Raw genomic sequence first — 19,430 nt, 5'->3', positions numbered from 1 at the left:
TTTATATACATGTTTTATGCGTGGAGTAATAGTGTTACAGGTGGGGTTGGCGGTCATTTCACCACTTTGCCGTTTCGCTTTACAGTTTTGGTCGCTTCCTACCTGAATGTTTTCGGTACAAACACAGCTTTCCTCCATAAAAGAATGAATTGATTAATAAATACAACCAGTAAATGATCATTTAAATTTTCTATTGTCTGTTCTGGGTTTTTTTTCCCCGTAAGGGAATGTGCTTATTTGATGCCAATGCTGAGCTGGCCCAAGGCACAAGTGAACTAAGCCACTACATAGGGCCTCCAGGCCAGGAGGGGGCCCCAGGAAAAGTAAAATAAATGAGTACAGGGAAGTAACAACTTTCTGCGTTGGCTTGTAAACACCAACTTTCCTTACTAACCGCGTTTCCATTTACCTTAAAATTGAGAAAATTGGAATTATGAAAGTAAAGTTGCTTAATGGAAACATGATAATTTAAAAAAACAAACATGTTTTTCGCTAGGATGAAGTGGTTTTTCAGCTGCACCAAAATTTGTGTTTTTCCACAAAACTGCAATGAAAAACTTTTTTTTAACATTACACAGGTCACATGATGAACAACCGGATATTACTACTGGTGGAAACAACAAAGAAGACAACAGAAAGTGGTTGGACAATGACATAGCATTTATTAATCACGTGCTAAATTAAAATGAGCTCAATAATTTCCATTTGGCTGATTAATCGTTTATTCTTCTTTTCTCTCTTTCTACCAAAAACTGGAGGACAAAATTCTTCAGTCTGGTGCTTTTGTCTCAACTAGCCTTTTTGAAGGAATATTTTGTTCACAGATTGTTCACAATTAATATTATTTGCTGTTTCTGTTGTTTTGTTTATTTATTTTGGATATTTAAAACGTCTTCCAGTTCACTAAATTTAAATTTTCATTGGAATTTTAAGTTTATTGATCTTTGAGAATATTGTCTTGCATTATTATTTCATTACCACTATATTACTTGAAAATGGTCTCAAAACAATATTATCGTTTATCGCAATAACTTCTGGACAATTTATCATCCAGCAAAATTTATTGTGACAGACCTACTAACATGTTTTTGTAATGATTTATCACACAAACAAATTTTTTTAAGGATTATTTTAATTCCGTTTCCATTCCAAATGTGTGCCAAACTTTGTCGATAGTCCATTTAAGTCAAAAACACACTACTTCGCAGTAGCTGTTTCCATTTAATAAGAAACACAATTAAAATCAAATGTGAAAAGGTTGAAATCCCTAAAAAACCAACGCGCCATAATCCTCCTGCTACTTCCTGTCTTCATCTGCTTCGTAGTTTCCACCAGTAGTAATATCCGGTTGTTGATCATGTGACTCGTGTGATGCAGAAAAAGTTAAATAAACCAATTTTGATCTAACTGAAAAAAAAACACTTTATCAAAGTGCCAAAATCTTTTATTGAAATGTTTTTTTTTTTAAGTTGCCGTGTTTCCATTAAGCAGATTTATTTTCAAAATATCAAATTGTGCAGTTTTGCCAATTTAAATGCAGCTAGTGACTCTTTCAAGTTCAATTAAATCTGCTGCCACATTTTAAAGATAAAGCTCTTTAATCATGTGAACAGATCTTCAAATTCATTGTCAACTCACAAGTTAACCCTTCATTAACGCACATATGATTAAGTTTGAACAATTTATCTGAGATGTTAGTGATGCCGAGGTGATGAATACAATTTTCTGCTTCAATAAATATTACCCATAATCATAAATTCATCAAACACAAGAGAAATAAAATTATCTGAAACTATTAATTAAAGGGATATGAAATCATTTGTTTATGGGTATAAAATTGAAGCAGGAAGTTTAAAGTTTAAACATGTTTAAAATAAAATTAATTGCTTTCATTTAAAAATTAATTATATTACTATTAATGCTGCCCCTACATGTAATATATGGCTGTTTTATTGTTATAGCTAATGTAAGGAAGGTGCAACAAGCTTACATTGTGTTGTTTATCATCTGTGTTAGCTTCCCTGGTCGCTAGCCTGCTGTTTATTTTATCAACAGACATCTAGCCGCTTGTTGCATATATTAGCTTCTAAAACAGTGTTATCCAAACAGAAAAACTAATTTGTGTTTGGAGTTTCATTACCTTTTCTAGAATATCATTAGAAAGACTTCTTATATTAGAAAAGAACATTCTTTGAGAGGTTTTTGCAATGGTGAGCTTTTAAAAACAGTTATTCAGTCAACTCCGCCACCAATAATAACAAAATAACAACACTTTATATTTCACTTGAAACATCCAACTGGTCACCGACAAGAAATGGCTTTAAACAGAGAAAAGAGAACCGATCCTGAATGAAACTTAACGAAGGTGAATGGAACTCATAATCTCTCTGGACTTTATGAAACAGGGTTTCTGCACTATTCTACAAAAATGTTTTTAATTCGATACTTTTTGAAGCGCTCTCCATACGTGTGTTGGATTTACCACTTTGCTCTTAGCAATACATCACAACACAGGAAAAAAAAAAATAATAATAATCAGGCTACAACTATTATTATAGCTTTCTGGGAACTGAACATCTTTTTCTCCCAAACCCTCAAACCCTAACTGAAGGTGGAGTTAAGCTAATGCAATAAGACATGTAAGCCTGAAAGCCAGGGGTGTCCAACGTGAGGCCCGGGGGCCCATTTGTGGCCCTTGGACTGATCTTGTGCGGCCCCCAACTGCAGTTCAGATATGATTGAAATTTGACCCGTAGATGCAGACGGAGACTTTTAATTTGTAACCAAGGTGAAAAATTGTTACCAACAACATTTTCCTACACAGGAAAATGTAAAGTACAACACAAAGTATTTGTGTTTTTAAAACTCAGTTTTAACAAAAGGTAAAACCAACAGACTTTTACTGAAAAGCCGACTTTGCTGCAAACAAATCAGGTTTTATTCCTTCTTAAACTCGGTTTAAATAGAAAACAGTTTGAAGCAAAGTAACCCAGATTCTGTTCTTATTACTGAAAATGTATTCAATCGAGCCCAAAAGAAACTGAAAATTGGATTTCTTTTTTTAAGTACAGTAAACATGTAAAATCTACTAAGGGGTATTAGGGCCTTTGTAGAAGAAAAAAAAGTTGTACATTTCCACCAAAAAAACCTTAAAACATTTGAGGGTAATCTCAGAAATTTTCTAGAAAAAACAAGAAAGTTTGCAAAAAAAAAAATACATAAAACTTTTAGATTAATATCAGGAGCTTTCTACAAAATTTCTTAAATTCAAATGTCAAAATTTTTCTTTTGAAAATTTTTCAAGAACATTTTTAAGTTTTCTCGAAAATGTCTCAGATTAATGGCAACATTTCTGAGTTTTTGGTGAAAATGTAATAATTTTTTTTCTGTCTACAAATGCCCTGATATGGCCAAGTTTGGGATCTATTATAGCATAGGGCTACGTTTTTTGATTGGTTTTAAGGTTTGGTGTTTTTGGCCTTTTGAATCTATATTTTTGGCCTACGTGGCAATACGTTTGGACACCCCTGCTTTAAGCGCTGTTACCACCAAATAATGAAAAAGGAAAAAAAACAATTAAAAGTGTTAAGCGTTGGTTTGAGGAATGAGCTAACTAATCGCCTCCTCCTCTCCCCTGAATTTCCCTTTCTCCCATTTCCTCCCATATTTAGGTGGAGGAAGCTCCATGGCTGGACATGCTCGGCATGCTGCCAACCATAGCAGCTGCACCAGCCATACCTGAGGTTCCTCCCATACCTGGAGGACTGTGCTTGGTAGGTGAGGTCATGTCGGCTCCACGCCCCTGACCCGGGCCGAGGGTCTGCGGGGCGTGGTGGGCGTGCTGCAAGGCGTGGCGGTCCAGCAAGGTGCGGTGGGTGAATGCCCGGTGGCAAACATTGCACTGGAAGGTGCGCTCGGCACGGTGGGTGCGCATGTGCACGTTGAGGGAGCTTTTCTGTGTGAAGCGTTTGCCGCACATAGTGCACTGGAAGGCCCGGACACCAGTATGCACCACCATGTGTTTGAGGAGGTAGTCCCGCAGGGAGAAGGAGCGCCAGCAGATGGAGCACTGATGAGGTTTTTGACCTAATAGACAAAAACAGTAAACGTTTACTCAGTTCAAAAGGAATGTATGTGTAAATCAGCAGAGTTGGGTAGTAATTAGTTACTACGTCTGTCACAATAACAAATTTTGCTGGACGATAAATTATCGCAATAAATGATAATATTGTTCTTTTGAGACCATTTTCATGTGATATAACAAAAGTGGAACAAACTTTCGGAAAATTGTAAAACAGCCGAAAAACAGAGTTCTTGCAAATCTAGACTAAAAACCCAGCTGTTCAGTTTCTTTTGTACCATAATAAATGAAACACTAATCAACATTTTTGATGTGTAAATGATGAAAAATTTAATGTTTCAATTGTTGATTTTTGTGTTTTTATGATAAAGCGCTTTGAAATGCCTTGTTGATGAAATGTGATATACAAATAAAATTTGATTTTGATTTAATGGCACAAAAATGCAAGAGCATATTTATTTGAATGGATGTTCATAAGACTGACGTAACACCTGCCATGAACATGACGAAATCTTCATGAATGTTTATGACTGCTGTCATGACGTGTAATTTCGTAAATAATTAAGACTTTTATTGCAAAGTTTCTCTAAAAGCTGCATTAAAAGTCCATTAAAAGTGTCAACTTTGCATTATTCTGTAGACTTTTAATGCAAAGTTACATTAAAATTGTAATTATTTACCGAATGATATATCATGACAACAGTCATAAACATTGATGACGACTCCTTCATGTAAATAACAGGTGTTATGTTACGATTATGGCAGTCTTATGCACACCTCTTCAAATAAAGTGTTATGACAGATTCTGAAAGATCAATAAATGTCTAACGAACATTTAACACTGGAAGTGGAAGACATTTTAAATATCCTAAATAAATAAATAAAACGACAGAAACGACAATTACGTAAACTGAATTATGAAGTTTGTGAACAAAACTGTCCTTCAAAAAGGGGCTAGTTGAGACCAGACTGAAAACTTTTGTCATCCAGTTTTGATAGAAATAGAGAGAGAAAAGAGAAAAACAATAAATTGCACAAATGCAAATTGTGTTGAGCTTGTTTTGGTTTATCATGCAATTAATTGATTTAGTATTTATGTGTACATTATCTGTAATCAATCAAAGGTTCTAGGATTAAGTCAGATTATTGTGTAACCTAAAATTCTTTCAGTTTTCCACTTTGTGCATTTTATTTTGTCAAACGTTCGGGACAATTTATCGTCCAGCAAAGCTTGGTTTTAGTACAACATCAACATCATACTACCATATAAAAAATATTGCTAAAATCAGACGACTCATGTCCCCACAAGACTCTGAAAAATTAGTTCATGCCTTTGTTTTTAGTAGACTCGATTACTGCAACGGCATTTTTACTGGATTATCAAAAAAAGCAATAAGACAGCTCCAGCTTCTCCAGAAAGCTGCTGCAAGAGTCCTAACTAAAACAAAAAGAGATCAGCACATCAGTCCAGTTCTAAGATCCCTGCACTGGCTGCCTGTTGCTCGAAGAATAGAATTTAAAATCTCCTTAATGGTTTACAAAGCACTTCATAATAGAAACCCAGACTACATTTCTGATCTTCTTCAACCATATATACCACTCACACCTTTAAGATCATCAGAATCAAAACTACTAACTATTCAGAGAGTCAGAACTAAACATGGTGAAGCAGCTTCAGTTTTTATGCTGCAGCGCTCTGGAATAAGCTTCCTGCTCATTGTAAGGCTGCCCCTACCTTGAGTTTATTTAAAACAAGGTTAAACCTTTTTATTTGAAGTTTCCTAGTCTTAAAATGTTTAATTCTATTCATTCACTATATTTAAAATTTTTTAATGTTTACTTTGCTATTTTTAATCTGCTTGATTTTTATTTTATTTTATTATTATCATCGTCTTGTTGTATGTTGTTTTTAACTGTTTTGTACAAGCACTTTGAATTGTCTTTGGCTGAGAGGTGCTATATAAATAAAGTTGCCTTGCCCTGCCTTATAAAAACAGAACTCACCCGAGTGGATAAACATGTGCTTGCTGTAGTTCTTCCTGGATCGCAAAGATTTGCCACAGTGCGTGCAGTCGAACGAGGTCTCAGATCCCTGGGAGGAAGGAGAGGGCCCTGCCGAACAGGAGGACGCTGAAGAAGTGGGGACAGGGGTCATCGGCGCAGGGGGCGGAGCCTGTTGGGACGGCTCACTTCCCGCCATGTTGTCCATCCCTCCCATGGGTCCTCCCACGTAGAATGGAGGAGGCTGTGAGTGGCTCACTGGATACTGGAAAAGAAGCTATGGAGGAGCAACAGAATATGGACAGATCATCGTAAGACAGGGTTTATGGCTGAAAAACCTGTCACGATATAAGCATTTCATATCGTTAATTATTATTTTATTGTTTTAAATATATGAAATACTAATAATGACGTGACTTCTCCTCTTCTATCCACTGTTTTCACTCCTTGCCCATTGTTTTTACACATTTTTAAGCAATTTTGAGGCACGATGGCGAAACCTTAAACTGCTGCTGTGCCAGTTACTCCACTGTTCTGTTGTTGCTAGGTAACCAAAGAGTGAGTGAGTTGCTAGGTAACCAAAGAGTGAGTGAGTTAGTTGATTCCACCAACAAAGCTCAGCTGGCCATGAGAGATTGAGTGCCTAAAGCCTTTCCTTTGCCTACATCTCCCAGAATGCCTTGTGGTTCTGGATCAGATTTCAGTGAATATAGATATATTGAATATTGACTATTCTATCAGTTGTATTTTCTATTGATATTGATCATATGTCTATCTCAGTATATATTTGATTTATTATCTAACACATGAGGAGTAGCTCACCACAAACTATTAGCTTTGGTCTCTAGAGACAAACGTCTACAGCAGGGGTGCCCAAAGTGCGGCACTGGGACTATTTACAGCCGTCTGAAGGACTCTGAGCGGCCACCCTGAGCTCAACTCTAGAATTTAATGCAGATTAACACTTTTTAACGTTATAGGGAAACTTTTTTTTTTTTTTACAGATAAATCAGGATCAGACTATGCTTTATTGATACCCAAGGTTAGATTGTTTATTTGTTGACAAGCTACTCACATCCAAAGTGTTATATCTTCAACCAGATTTTTACCATTTTCAAACTTTAGTAAGATTTTCTTCGGTCATATTTGTCTTTTCAGTATTGACAGTATGTGACCCGAGGCACTGACCTGGTTGTTGATGGACTGCGAGGATGGAGGCGGAGTCAGCGGCTTGCTGACCCTTCCTCTGGGGTTAAATGTCATGGCTTGAGGAGGTTCACTCTGAGGCCAGAAACTCTCTGAGAAAACCCCGTGGTCATCATAGAAATCCTAAAATCCACACAAAAAGGCCACATAAATTATCTAAAAAACAAACAGATGAATAAATAAAAATCAAACATTTAATTGTTTTCATAGTTTAGCTTCAGCTCCTGGATTAAAACAGATCTGCTGTATTTAAGGATTTTATTTAAGGGCATCAAAGTAAAAGGGGCCAAATGCAAATTAACTCGAATTCTGATGATTAATTGAATGATTCAATATGTAAAACTTTAAAAATAAAAAATTCTTTGCCTTGATGCTTTATTTGTTTCTACGTTACGCTGCCTCAAGATTTCAACTGTTTCAAGGGGAAGATTATTGCGGTTGCACAAAATTACTCAGTTTACCTTAACTCATCAAGAGAAACTGAAGATAATGCCATTTTGAGTTGCAATTAGGAAAAGAAATGATGTTTCATGATATTTTCTGATAAATTTATTATTGTCATTTCTGGACTTAAAATAACAAAATTTCCATTAAACTCCATATTTTGGTCCGTCTAATTATGCAATTTTTAAATATTAAATGATTGATAATTTGATTAGTTACTCAGTACTTGAGTAAACTTTTTACTAAATACTTTTTTACTCATATTTGAGTAAATTCTTGGATGGCTACTTTTTACTTTTACTTGAGTGAAAATATGTTGAAGTAGTGCTACTCTGACTTGAGTACAATTATCGGGTTCTCTACTCACCTCTACCTATTACACAATAATTAGAAATAAAATACCCAAACAGGTTTATTGTTAACTGTTACCTCTCTTCTGTTTATGACAATAAAAAACGACACGAACGAAGGAGAAAATCAGCCCGTCAAGACTCGGCTCCCACACAATATGGATGCAAATTGTGTTGATGAACCCTGCTTTTTCTTTTTCTAATTATCATTTCTAATTATGCAGGTTAAACTAATTATCATCCCATTTACAATCTGCGCAGTTATTCATATCTATCGCCTTTGGCATCAACTGATTACAAAAAAGAAAGCAAAAAAAAAAGAAGATTTTATTAAGATGTTAATATTTTGTATATTTCACTTCCCATGTGTTGCAAGATTACAGCCGTTTTCACAGACTGAACCAGGTAAAGATGGCAGAAGGTCCGTCTGGCTGGTATAAACAATCCATGGACAAAGTCGGGTATAAAACGACTAAAACTGCAAATGTACCATATATGCAAGGGAACAAATGATTCACTGCACAAAAAAACAAAAAATCTAGCCACGCATTTTTGGTCTAGCTTCCAGAGGAAATGTCTTAGTACATTTAAATAAGACAAAATTTACTTTTCAGCAAGAATTATGAACTTATTCTAAGTAAATATTTTCTTAATTTTGATGAAAATGTACTGCCAGATTATAATTATAGCAAAACATTTTTCCAATGTTATAAGTGACATAATCTGCAAGTGGAATCAGTACTTTTTCATCAATAATAAGGAATTGTTGACTTAAAACAAGTACCCATTTCTTGCTCTAATGTAACTTGTAATTTAGTTTTGTCTTATTTATCTTATTTACCCTAGAACCAAGACCAAAAAGCCTTGGTAAGACGTGATGTTTTTGCAGTCTAAGCATCAACGTTTGCACTGTTGGTAAAGAAAAAAAAAACCTTCAATGCTTTCCATTCAACGACACAAACACATGCCGATCAAAACTGGATGATTTTCACCCCAACTAAAACAGACTAAACTAAAACATCAGATTTTTTTTCCTGACTAGTTAATGACCTTTCCTGCTTTTTCCACAGTTTTCACTCCCCTACATTGTTTTTTATTTTTAAGTAGTTATGAGGCACAGTGGCGGAACCTTGAACTGCTACCGCACCAGTTACTCAACAGGCTGTTGCCAGGTAAGAGTGAGTGAGTTGCTAGGTAACCAAAGAGTGAGTGAGTTGCTAGGTAACCAAAAGAACGAGCAAGTTAGTTGATTCCACCAGCTTTTCTTCAGTGAATATATTCTAAATATTCTATCAGATGTATTATCTACTGATATCGATCACGTGTCTATCATGATATATATATTGTTATTGATTTTTTGTCCGGCTCTAGGAATGAACTCCAGTCTGCATGTTTTTGGTCCAACACACCTGAATCAAATCACTGAATTAGCTCCTCAATATGCAAACAAATGCTCTTGAGTCCTGCTAATGACCTAATTATTTGGTTCTATGGCTACAATTAACTATTATTTTAATAATCGATTATTCTATTGATTATCCTGACAATTAATCGGATAAAAAAAGTGCCACATTCCACAGATTTTTCATTTAACTGCTTCAGGCTTTTTCATACAATATAAGAAATACATTTAAAAATACAAAAATAAATAATTAGATAATTTTTAAAAATAAGAAAACAAATGTGTTTGTTGCTTAAAAAACAGTAACATAACATTCTGTTGGTGAATTTGAACCAGGTGAAGCTGAAACTATTCCACTTCAGATATTTTGGGTAATTTTGGGTTACAAATAAAAGTTGTTTTTTTTTTATTATTCTAACTTATAAATTATAAGTTAAAAAAAGAATTATAAGTTATAATTTTTTTTTTAAACTTATAATTTTTATTTCCCTTTGTTACAGAATACAGAACAAAAAAACGTGTATAAAATGAAAAAAATCAGAACACAGTGACAACTTCTTTTATTACAGTCTTATGGTGTTTAGCTCTTGTAAAGGTTTGTAATCTAATCCATATCAGATTAGATGTTAGATCTAATCTAAGATCTAGTCTTCAGTCAGAAGCTACTTCAGATTTGTTGTAATACAGACCTGAGCTTTCCTGCCAACAGTCATCACCATCTACAATAACACTTTGAAAAATCTGAATTAATTAGTTACAACAACATTTAATTTTCCTTTGGGATCAATAAAGTATTTTTGAATCTGAATTTGAATTTAAACAACATCCATTTTTTCCCCACAGTTGTTCTGCTTTTGATTGTTGTTTTCTGAGAATGGACAATAAATCCCCCCATCAAGGGTGTTTTTATCTTAAATACATTTTATAGGTATTTGGTACAGTTTTGGTTTATTTACTGCCCTGAATATGTTGTTTTTTCAGCAATTGCCTTTATTTGAGTCTGTATACTCCAGTATCCGATTAATCGATTACTAAATTAGAAGACAATTAATTTGATTAATTGTTTCAGCTTCACTTGATTCAGGTTTCTTGAGGCAGAGACACGTCTAAAGGTTTCAGGATATCGACCCCCGAGGACTGGGAGTCATAAAATGAGGTGAAAAAGTTTTTTTTTTGTTTTAACTGCTAGTTATTAACAACGCTATTCCTCAATTTGAGATGCAAAAAAATGCCTAAAATGTGAACTCTAAAAATCATTTCCTGTTTTTTTTCTTCTATATACTAGTAAGCCACAACTTCCTTTACTTGATAAGATATGGTACTGGCTCATTTGCATAAAAAAATAATTTAATGAGCCCAAACATATCTTAACCTATGATCTTCAAGTAGCATAGAGATGAATCAGAATGAACTTTGCTTTCCAACACGTCCTGTCTTGTGAAGAGAAAAGAAAAACTGCTGAAAAATAAAAAAAAGTAATCTGTGAAGAAGTGCCAGTTTGTGCACTTTACTTCATTTCTAATTAAGACTTGGTGCAATGCTTCACAGAAAACTGAAGGCAAAGCTGGAACCTTTTGACAGAGCGGCAGACGTTCTTTGTGTAGGCTGCGGTGTTCGGCACCATGCACATTAATAAGAAGATTCTTGGAAAAAAATAAATAAAAAAGCCCTTTTTATGTATACATTTTCTGCAAAAATCCATGCTCCATATTTTAAATGCAGACACAATAGCCTCCTTCATGTAGCAAATGCTGAATTATTAATAAAAATCTCAAATTTTAGCCTTCAACTGCTGCATTTCCTCGTTAAAAATCAGCATACCTGTCCGAAGCTGGCCATGGAGTCCTGGGCGCCCTCCTGCTCTTGGTCCCGCCTCCCGTCCTCCAGGGAATAGACGGTCCCATCCGAGTCCTGCACGCCTTCATCTTTAACCACGACTCCCTCTCCTCCCAGCACCTGAAAACAGGAAGGTCCACGTCAATCCATGCAACAACTGACGACAGAGCTAAAAAAAGGCAGCAGGAAAAAAAAAGTCAGTAAGGACAGTGGCACTGTCCAGGCTGCAAGCAGCTCCTAATGAGCGCCAGGCACTTACAGCTAATATGCAGAAGTCCATAGATTACCAAAGCTGCTGCTACTGGAGTTGAGACAATAGATACAATTGTGCAAAGTGGAGAAACATCTCTGCGATATACGCCAATGCAGTGCGAGAAGAGGGAAAAGCATATAAAGAAAGCAAAGGAAAACGTTGCAGCTCTGCATGCCTGAAAGCTGTAACCATAGCAACCCTTTCCCTTATCCCCATACCTGGAGTCTTAGCGGCTGCCTCTGCTTGCGGCTGTGGCTCGCCCCCCTGTCTCTGTCTCCGTCTCTTCCCCGCTCCCTCCCGTCCAGGTCCTCCTCCTCGCTGTAGCGGTCCATCCCCACCAGGTCGTCGGAGAGGTCGGCGGCGTTGCCACGGAGGCTGTCCCTGCCGACGCTGTCCACGCTGCCCACCCCGGAGCTGCAGCCCGCCGACAGGCTTCCCGTGCTACTGGTGCCGGCTCCGTTGGCGGTCTGCACCAGCAGGTCTCGCAGCTTGTACCGGACGTCCTGAGTGCAGCTGGAGGTCTGCTTCATGAGGACCGGGCCGGAACCGGGGGGCATCCCGTCTCCGCCGCCGCACATCGAACTGGGCCCCATCTCCCCCAGCGCCATCAGGCTAACAGTGCTACTTTGATCCATGGGGCCCGGCCCACTGTCACTGACGCTGGAGCCCCCCAAACCTCCGGCCATGTTGCTAGCCCCACATTCTGTCATGAAATTAGAGAAGTTTGCATAACCTCCAACCCCGCCTGCGCTACCAACAGAGCAGCTCCCACTGCTGCCGCTCTCCCTCCCTTTGCTCAGGCCACGCTCTTCCTGTTTTGGGAGAACTCCAGCAAGCATCCCTCCTCCGGCTCCTGTCCCTGCAGCTGCTGCTGCGGCTGCCGCTGCAGCTGCACTCGCCGCCTCCGCCGCCGCCTTCCTCTGAGAGATGATCTGGGTGCACTCATCAATGACCGTCTTGATCTGCAGGATGCTGGCAGCTGTCAGGATGCAGAGGGCCTGAGACTGCAGCACCACCAGGGAGCCGCTGTACATAAAATCCACGAGCTGCTTCACGGTTTCCGCAGGTACCAACGGCGGCACGGAAATCTCAGAGTGACCCAGCAAGAGCTTGTCCTGGAAAAACGGGCTGCCGGCCGCCAGGACGCAGGCGTGGGCTCGCAAGGAGGCATCGTGTATCCGGACGGTCACATCACAGAAGAGCCCCTCCCGCCGCTGCGTCCGCAGGGCCTCCAGCACCGACTGGCTGGAGTTGTGCAGGTGGATGTAGTGCACGGTTTCCGTGCCGGACACCATGGCCGGGGACGGAGAGTCGCTGGGGACCGGGTGGGGGTGGGAGTGGGGCTGGGGGAGGGGGGTCAGGTGCCTCGGGTTTTGCGTCAGCTTGAGGTGTGAGGAGGACGGAGAGGGAAACGGATGCGGTGCGCGGGGCCACAGAGCGGCCGCTTCGGCTCAAAACGTCATGAGTTCGATGGAGGATCTGGGCGGTGAAGCGCAGGAGGAGCTGCGTTTGTTAACGTGAAGTCAGGTGGTCGTTCCAAACAGCTTCACTTTCATCTGGAAAATCTGTTAGAGCACAGTTAAAATTTACATTAATGCATAATGAGCATGACAGTTTACATTTCATAAAAAGAAAAAAATATTTTTGCATCTTTGAACACAGTTGGGTAGTAACTAGTTACATTTATTCAATTACATTTACTTTTAGGAGAATTTTTACTTCTGCCTCGGTAATTTTATTATGAAGTATCTCTACTCTTACTTGAATAAAATTCATGGATTCTCTATTCACTGATTAAAAAACAAACATGTTTTAACCAAAAATTAACCAGACACAGACACGCACCTGCTGTTTTTGTTAGAGTTTCGTACATTTTTTGTTGAAAGAAACCGATTTGGAATTTTTTTCTTTTGCCTGACTTTATTATTTTTCACTACTTACACGAATTATTATTATGTTCATCCTTAAAATACAAAAATTTCAACTTAACTTTATATTTTGGTCTGTCTGATTATGCAGTTTTTAAATATTAAATGATTAATTATTTATCATTTACCAAATACTTTTTTACTCTTACTTTAGTAATTTCTTAGACGACTACTTTCTACTTTTACTTAAATAAAAGTAAATTTATTTAATTTAAATAAATTTACATGTTTTAATTTAAATAAAAATATGTTGAAGTAGTGCTACTTTTACTCAAGTACAATTTTTGGGTACTCTACCCACAAAAGGCCTCATAAATCCACTAGTGAGGTATCAAATAGTGACTCGTTGAGCTTCAGACTTTAATGACACATAAAAACATTAATTTTAAAGATATCAAACAGTTAAAATAAAAAACAAAACAAAAATCCAAATACTCGCATATGTCTCAATTCTGTCTAGTTACTGCGGATACGCCTGAAGGCTGAAAAGGTGAGCACCTGAGCGGCTATACAGGTTAATCATCAAATTAGTCGCGCGCATCCTCGCGAACACCTGTGTCGGACAAATGACAGCACGTGCGCTGCGCGAGTCCGGCGGCTCTTCGGGTCAGCATACTCGGCCGTTCCGCACAGCGGGCGGCCGGTGCCGAAACGCAAAGACTGGGGGAAAAGAAAAGAAAGGGGGAAAAAAAACACAAGAAACGACCGTTAGCTGTGAAAAGAAAAGCTCGAGGACCGAGGTAGCAGTTTGTGACAAATGGCGAGCCGTCGTCGATGCAACCTGTGAAGGTTTTGTCTGCTGGAAATGTTAATAATTGCCAACCGTCAGCGCCAGAAGTGAGCAAACAGGTTATCCGTAACGGGCTAACACTGGCTAGCGCTAGCTGTTGACATTAGCCGTGTAGTTCTGGCACGGAAATTTGCAGAAAATCTACACGCAAACCGCGATTTTGTAATTTTTTTAATAACACAAATCGAAGCATTAGACGTATAACTACAAATGGCGCCTTGCCTAGTATCACCAAACTGCCTGTTGAAGGTTCCTCCCACGCTTTAACCAATGCTAACCAAGCTAGACTACTAGCCCAAAGACACAACTAGTAAAGTTAGCCTGCCGACGGCTAACGCAGCTGCGTTCTCCTTGTTTGAAGCGCGTCAACAACAGACTGCAGCTGAATATATTCCAGGTGTCATTGCGTGTCGTTAAATCCCGGCTACTCACCGGGGAAATGGACTGTGACAGTTCGGTTCGGCGCGTGTTAGTTTGGTGTCAGATGGATGCAGCAGGAAGCCCTCACGTAACGCACCCAGTCTGGTTGGAGCTCAAACAAACACCAATGCACTCACACACACACACACACGCACACACACACATTCAGCTTCACACAGGCAGACGCATAGAGACACAGAAAATGAGGGGGGGGGGGGGGGGGGTTTCAACAACGTCAACTAAACCACAGCTGTAGGTGTTTCTATGCACTCAAAGAAACTACAAGCAGGCTTTCTGCACAAAGTGGGACAATACCTTTTCTTTTTTTACAAACCCACACACACTTTAAGATAAGAATGCCTGGAAATGCAAAGAAACGCACCTATACACACACACACACCTTCAAGTAAGCATACCTGAAAGACAAGAAAAACGTATAGGGTTTTGTATACTTGTGCTTATTTTTAATTTACTTTGGATTAGGGTTTAAATGCAACACAAGGATTCCTAGAAACCACAAATTAGAAATTTCTGACATTTTGAGCTTGGCTTCTCTTAAAATTCAACAGGAACACAACAATAGGATGTTTTTAGTAGGGATGCACGATATATCGGCACCAACATCGGTATCGGACGATGGTAATTTTTTTAAACTGTGTCGATATGAGCAACTGATATGTATTTTTATATCATTGCCATTTGTTTCTGTTTTTTTTTTTCTTCTAAAGGTGTCAAAATAGTAGTAAAATATATCGATAAATATTGGTTGTCGATATCAGCCTGACGTTTTGTACTGTGCATCTCTACTTTTTAGTTGTAACAGGGACTTTGAGTAGAAGAGTATAAATTTACACAAAACTAAAAATACAAAAACAAGTATAACATTCTATACACTAAGGACACATTTACAGCATTCAGCATTTTTTTAATAACTACTGCACAATTATTAAAAATAGTATACTCTAAAAGAAATGTGAAACTGAGTAGAACAAATAAAAAAAGATAAACAAAATGTGCATGTAGTGAATAAAAAACAACAGACTAAAAGAAGTGAGGATAAAACAGCAAACAGGAATGTGCAAGTAATAGCAAGAATGTTATTTGAAAAGTGAAAAACTACAAATAGCGGCAGGGATGTTAACACTCTGAGATTTATGATAACCTTGGAGAAAAAACACAACAAGTTCACAGAACCAGTATAAAACAAACATGTTAATTGTAAGTTGGTCTTTTTATTTCAAAGAGAAGCAAGAATTATTGCAGTTGCTGCTAAGTTTCTAACTTATTTTAATTTTAAAGCACACTGCTTTATGAAGTAGTAATTTTGAAGCATTTATTCTTTAGGATTTTATATATTTTTGATGCAGGGCTCTTTGGAGAATACCCAGCTGATATTAACTGTTAAATCATCTTATTTTTAAGCTGATTTAGAAATAACAGGTATATTACAGAATGTAAGACATGGTTTAAGTCAATCATTAGTGTTTTGGCTCATGTGACACAATATTTTATTCATTTACTGTAATGTTTTTTTTTCTTTTCTACTGCTTGTTTAGAAGAATTAAAATTATAAAGTACCTTTGTGTGCATTAAATTATAAAAAATATTGGTTAGTGTTATAGAAATAGAAAACTCATCACTTTAAAATTTTGGATTTAGGAGCCAAAATTAAGAAGCAGGTGATGAAACTAGGTAACAGTGCAGTGCACGTTGAATGTGACTCGTTAATTGATTGGGAGACTTTTGAAATGGCTCGTTTTTCAGACACCAAAAACATTAACTTTTGCCAAAAAACATCTGGGTGTTTTTCTTTTAAGCATTTGGGTTGTTTTTAGAAGCAGTAGAGACACAACTGTAATTACAAAAACTTGCAAAATGTGAATTTTTCACATTTCTCCCCTTTAATCCCAACCTAGGACTTTGTAAAATGAAAATGTAACAAAATCTCTTTCAAAACACACTTAATGGCGGTAATAAAACACATTGTCCGAGGCCACAAGTCGAGGGTGGGATGTAACAATGACATGTGGTTTGTGTAACCAGACAGACGCTGGATTTAAAAGCTAAACAAAACTCAGAAACCATTTCCAGTGAGAAAAGTAAAAAGCTGAGAGAAAAAAAATTCAAATTTGAAGCTTTTACCCAAAAGGCTTCAAGGCTTCAAAAACCACCGTGCTGCCATCAATACCACAGCATCTCCCCTGTCGTCCCACACAGCTGCTGGCTTTTAAAAGTGAAGCTGGACGCTTTCATTTCTGAGAACAGCTGTGGGTGAAATCGCCGTCTTCACTTAGAGAAAGCAAATAGCTGAAGGCGGCTAAAAGGCAGTTTTTTTGTCGGCTTATGACAGAAATTATTCATGAAAAAAAATCTCTGCTGTTCTACTTTTTAGAAAGCAACACAGGTACAATAAGCTGGTTAATTAGTCGAGCTATTTATTTGGGAAAAACCTGTTTTCAGCTCTCCAGTTGCAGCCGCTATGGACCGCTCCTTTGGCTTTGTACAGCTCAAAATTTTTCCAAAAAGTCACATTTGACTTACTCAAACGAACGGGGAAAAGGTTCAGGAGGCTCATTTCAGGGAGCTGACTGGTAGAGCAAAGCAGCAGGAGGGAGGTGAAATCTTTTGTTACATTCGTAAAAGAAACAAACTACGGTCACTCCAGCTCTTTCTCTGGTTACTTAAAGTGCTGAAACTCAAACCGCAGTATGGTGAGAATAAAAAACAAACAATAGTAGTAAATTAGATTTTATTTTAGTGTTGTGGTCAAGACTAACATTCAATTCACAAGAATAATATTTGGATTTGGCACAGAAGTGAAATTGTCATTTGAATGAGGGATTTTGAAAAGATCTCATTTAATCTCTTTTAGAGATAAAACTATTAATCGTGATGAACCGATTGTTCAGATAAACGTCAAGTAATCTAGTAACCGATTAATCATTAACTGGAGTATATAGACTTAAAAAGAGACCACACTCAGAGCTGTAATTAAGCCAAACCCGGACAGTAGTTAAACTAGGGATGTCCAAAGTGTGGCCCGGGGGCCATTTGTTGCCTTCTGGATGATTTTGTTTGGCCCTTCGGTCCACAGTTCAAAAATGAAGCGAATTTGCAATTAATTCGAGATTTTTACAAACAAATAAAATCTTTCTAAAACAAGAGAAATTAAAATAAATATGAGGACAATAAACCCAAAATAGGTTTAAAAATCTTTTACCTGGCATTTAAAACAGTATCTGTTCAAGACCGTGCTTATATTTTGGATAGACAATTATTTTCAGATTCCACTACTTTTCTTTAATAAAATATCCTCTATTGAAGAGATAAAAACAATAAATCTCTTAAAAGGAAATCTTTTCACTTTTCATTTTAAAAATGTGGTCGTCAAGTACTTTCAACTTGACATTTTTGGCCCTATTGGCTAACCGTTTGGACACCACTCTATGACGTTTTAAATCTGATTAATCGACAGAATAATCCATTACTAAAATAACTGTTAGCTGCAATTACAATAAATTGGTTTCAAATATTTGCCATTTATCTGTACTCTTCCCAATTCCTGATATTTGACATTGCTTCATAATTTCATTAAGAAATTAGTGCTTCAAGATGTAGCAATCCATGTCACGTTTACTACCTAGTCTTAAATTTGCACCTCTAATTGTTTAAAAGTTTAAGAAAAAGACGAGATTTAATCCACAAGAGAACATAATTTAATGAGGTGTAGGTGGATGTGTTGGTCACAAGTCTTTAAATGCAGTAAAAATAAACAAAGGGATTCAGTACTGTTGTTTCGGTTGATGTAAGGCATGCAATCTCCACAGAGCTTTGAACACTGAAAGCTACAGGTCATCACAGTAGGACACACAGACACTCAGCCACAACTACACACAGAAGCGCTCTTAAATCCTTTCTTGTTAGGACCCAATAAACATTTATTCTTTGCACACACGATGAATAGAATTTAGATTCATCACAACAGCAAAAGTAAAGAACAAATACCAATAACATATTCTAAAACGTGGGTTTTTCTACCTTGTCCACCCTTCAGGAAAAAGTGATGTGGTTCAGCAGGAATAATTAAAACATGTTAGCGACAATGACAGTTACACAAACAGGTTAGTAGCCTAAACACGTCATGTGAGCATGTTGCACGTAGAAATACAATGATTAGAACAGCCGTGACTCTTGCATTTGACCCCAACACTGCAAAAAACACAAAATCCTACTAAGTGTTTTTACTCTACTTTCAAGTGCAGATATCTTATAACACACAACTAACTTTTCATAAGTTTGTTTTAAGCCAATAATTCCTTAATATTGATGAAAAACTACTACAATGCAAAAACACTAAATCTTACCAAGTGAATTTGGTCCAGTTTCTAGTGTAGATGTCTTAATACACTTGAAATAAGACAAGTTGACTTGAAAGTAACTTTTCAACAAGATATAGAGGCTTATTTTAAGTAAATAATTCCTTAATATTGGTTAAAAAATGTCCTAGTTCCATTGCCTGATAAATTAACTTATAAAATGGAAAACTGTCATGTTATAGGTGAAATAATCTGCCAATGGAACAAGCATTTTCTTCACCAATATTAAGGAGTTATGTACTTAAAACAAGCCTCTATATCTTGCTAAAAAGTTACATGCAAGTTAGTTTTGTCTTATTTCAAGTTCACTAGGATATTTGCACTAAAAACTAGACCAAAAATA

The 19,430-nt window shown here is 37.3% G+C and overlaps 1 protein-coding gene across 1 annotated transcript; it reads right to left on the bottom strand.

Moving 5' to 3' along the window:
• Positions 1–3,245: 3,245 nt before the first annotated feature.
• Positions 3,246–12,917, bottom strand: LOC102217202 (zinc finger and BTB domain-containing protein 45-like). Its single transcript, XM_023333214.1, has 5 exons — positions 11,792–12,917; positions 11,306–11,440; positions 7,271–7,411; positions 6,086–6,359; positions 3,246–4,086 (listed from the first exon to the last, which is right to left on the bottom strand). The coding sequence occupies exons 1-5, from the start codon at positions 12,866–12,868 to the stop codon at positions 3,668–3,670; spliced, it is 2,046 nt and encodes a 681-aa protein (XP_023188982.1). The 5' UTR covers positions 12,869–12,917; the 3' UTR covers positions 3,246–3,667.
• Between the last annotated feature and the right edge of the window lie 6,513 nt (positions 12,918–19,430).

The sequence above is a fragment of the Xiphophorus maculatus genome, chromosome 5 (genome assembly GCF_002775205.1).
Source record: "Xiphophorus maculatus strain JP 163 A chromosome 5, X_maculatus-5.0-male, whole genome shotgun sequence".
NCBI lineage: Eukaryota > Metazoa > Chordata > Actinopteri > Cyprinodontiformes > Poeciliidae > Xiphophorus > Xiphophorus maculatus.
This window is presented reverse-complemented; position numbering and strand designations above follow the sequence as displayed.

Bases quoted from the DNA above. Each gene is read 5' to 3' on its own strand.
- LOC102217202 (XM_023333214.1), bottom strand. From the start codon at position 12,868: ATGGTGTCCGGCACGGAAACCGTGCACTACATCCACCTGCACAACTCC. The intron at 6,360-7,270 runs GTCAGTGCCTCG...GCTCCTCCATAG, and splicing joins CGCAGTCCATCAACAACCAG to CTTCTTTTCCAGTATCCAGT. The intron at 4,087-6,085 runs GTGAGTTCTGTT...TTTGTCTATTAG, and splicing joins GCACATGTTTATCCACTCGG to GTCAAAAACCTCATCAGTGC.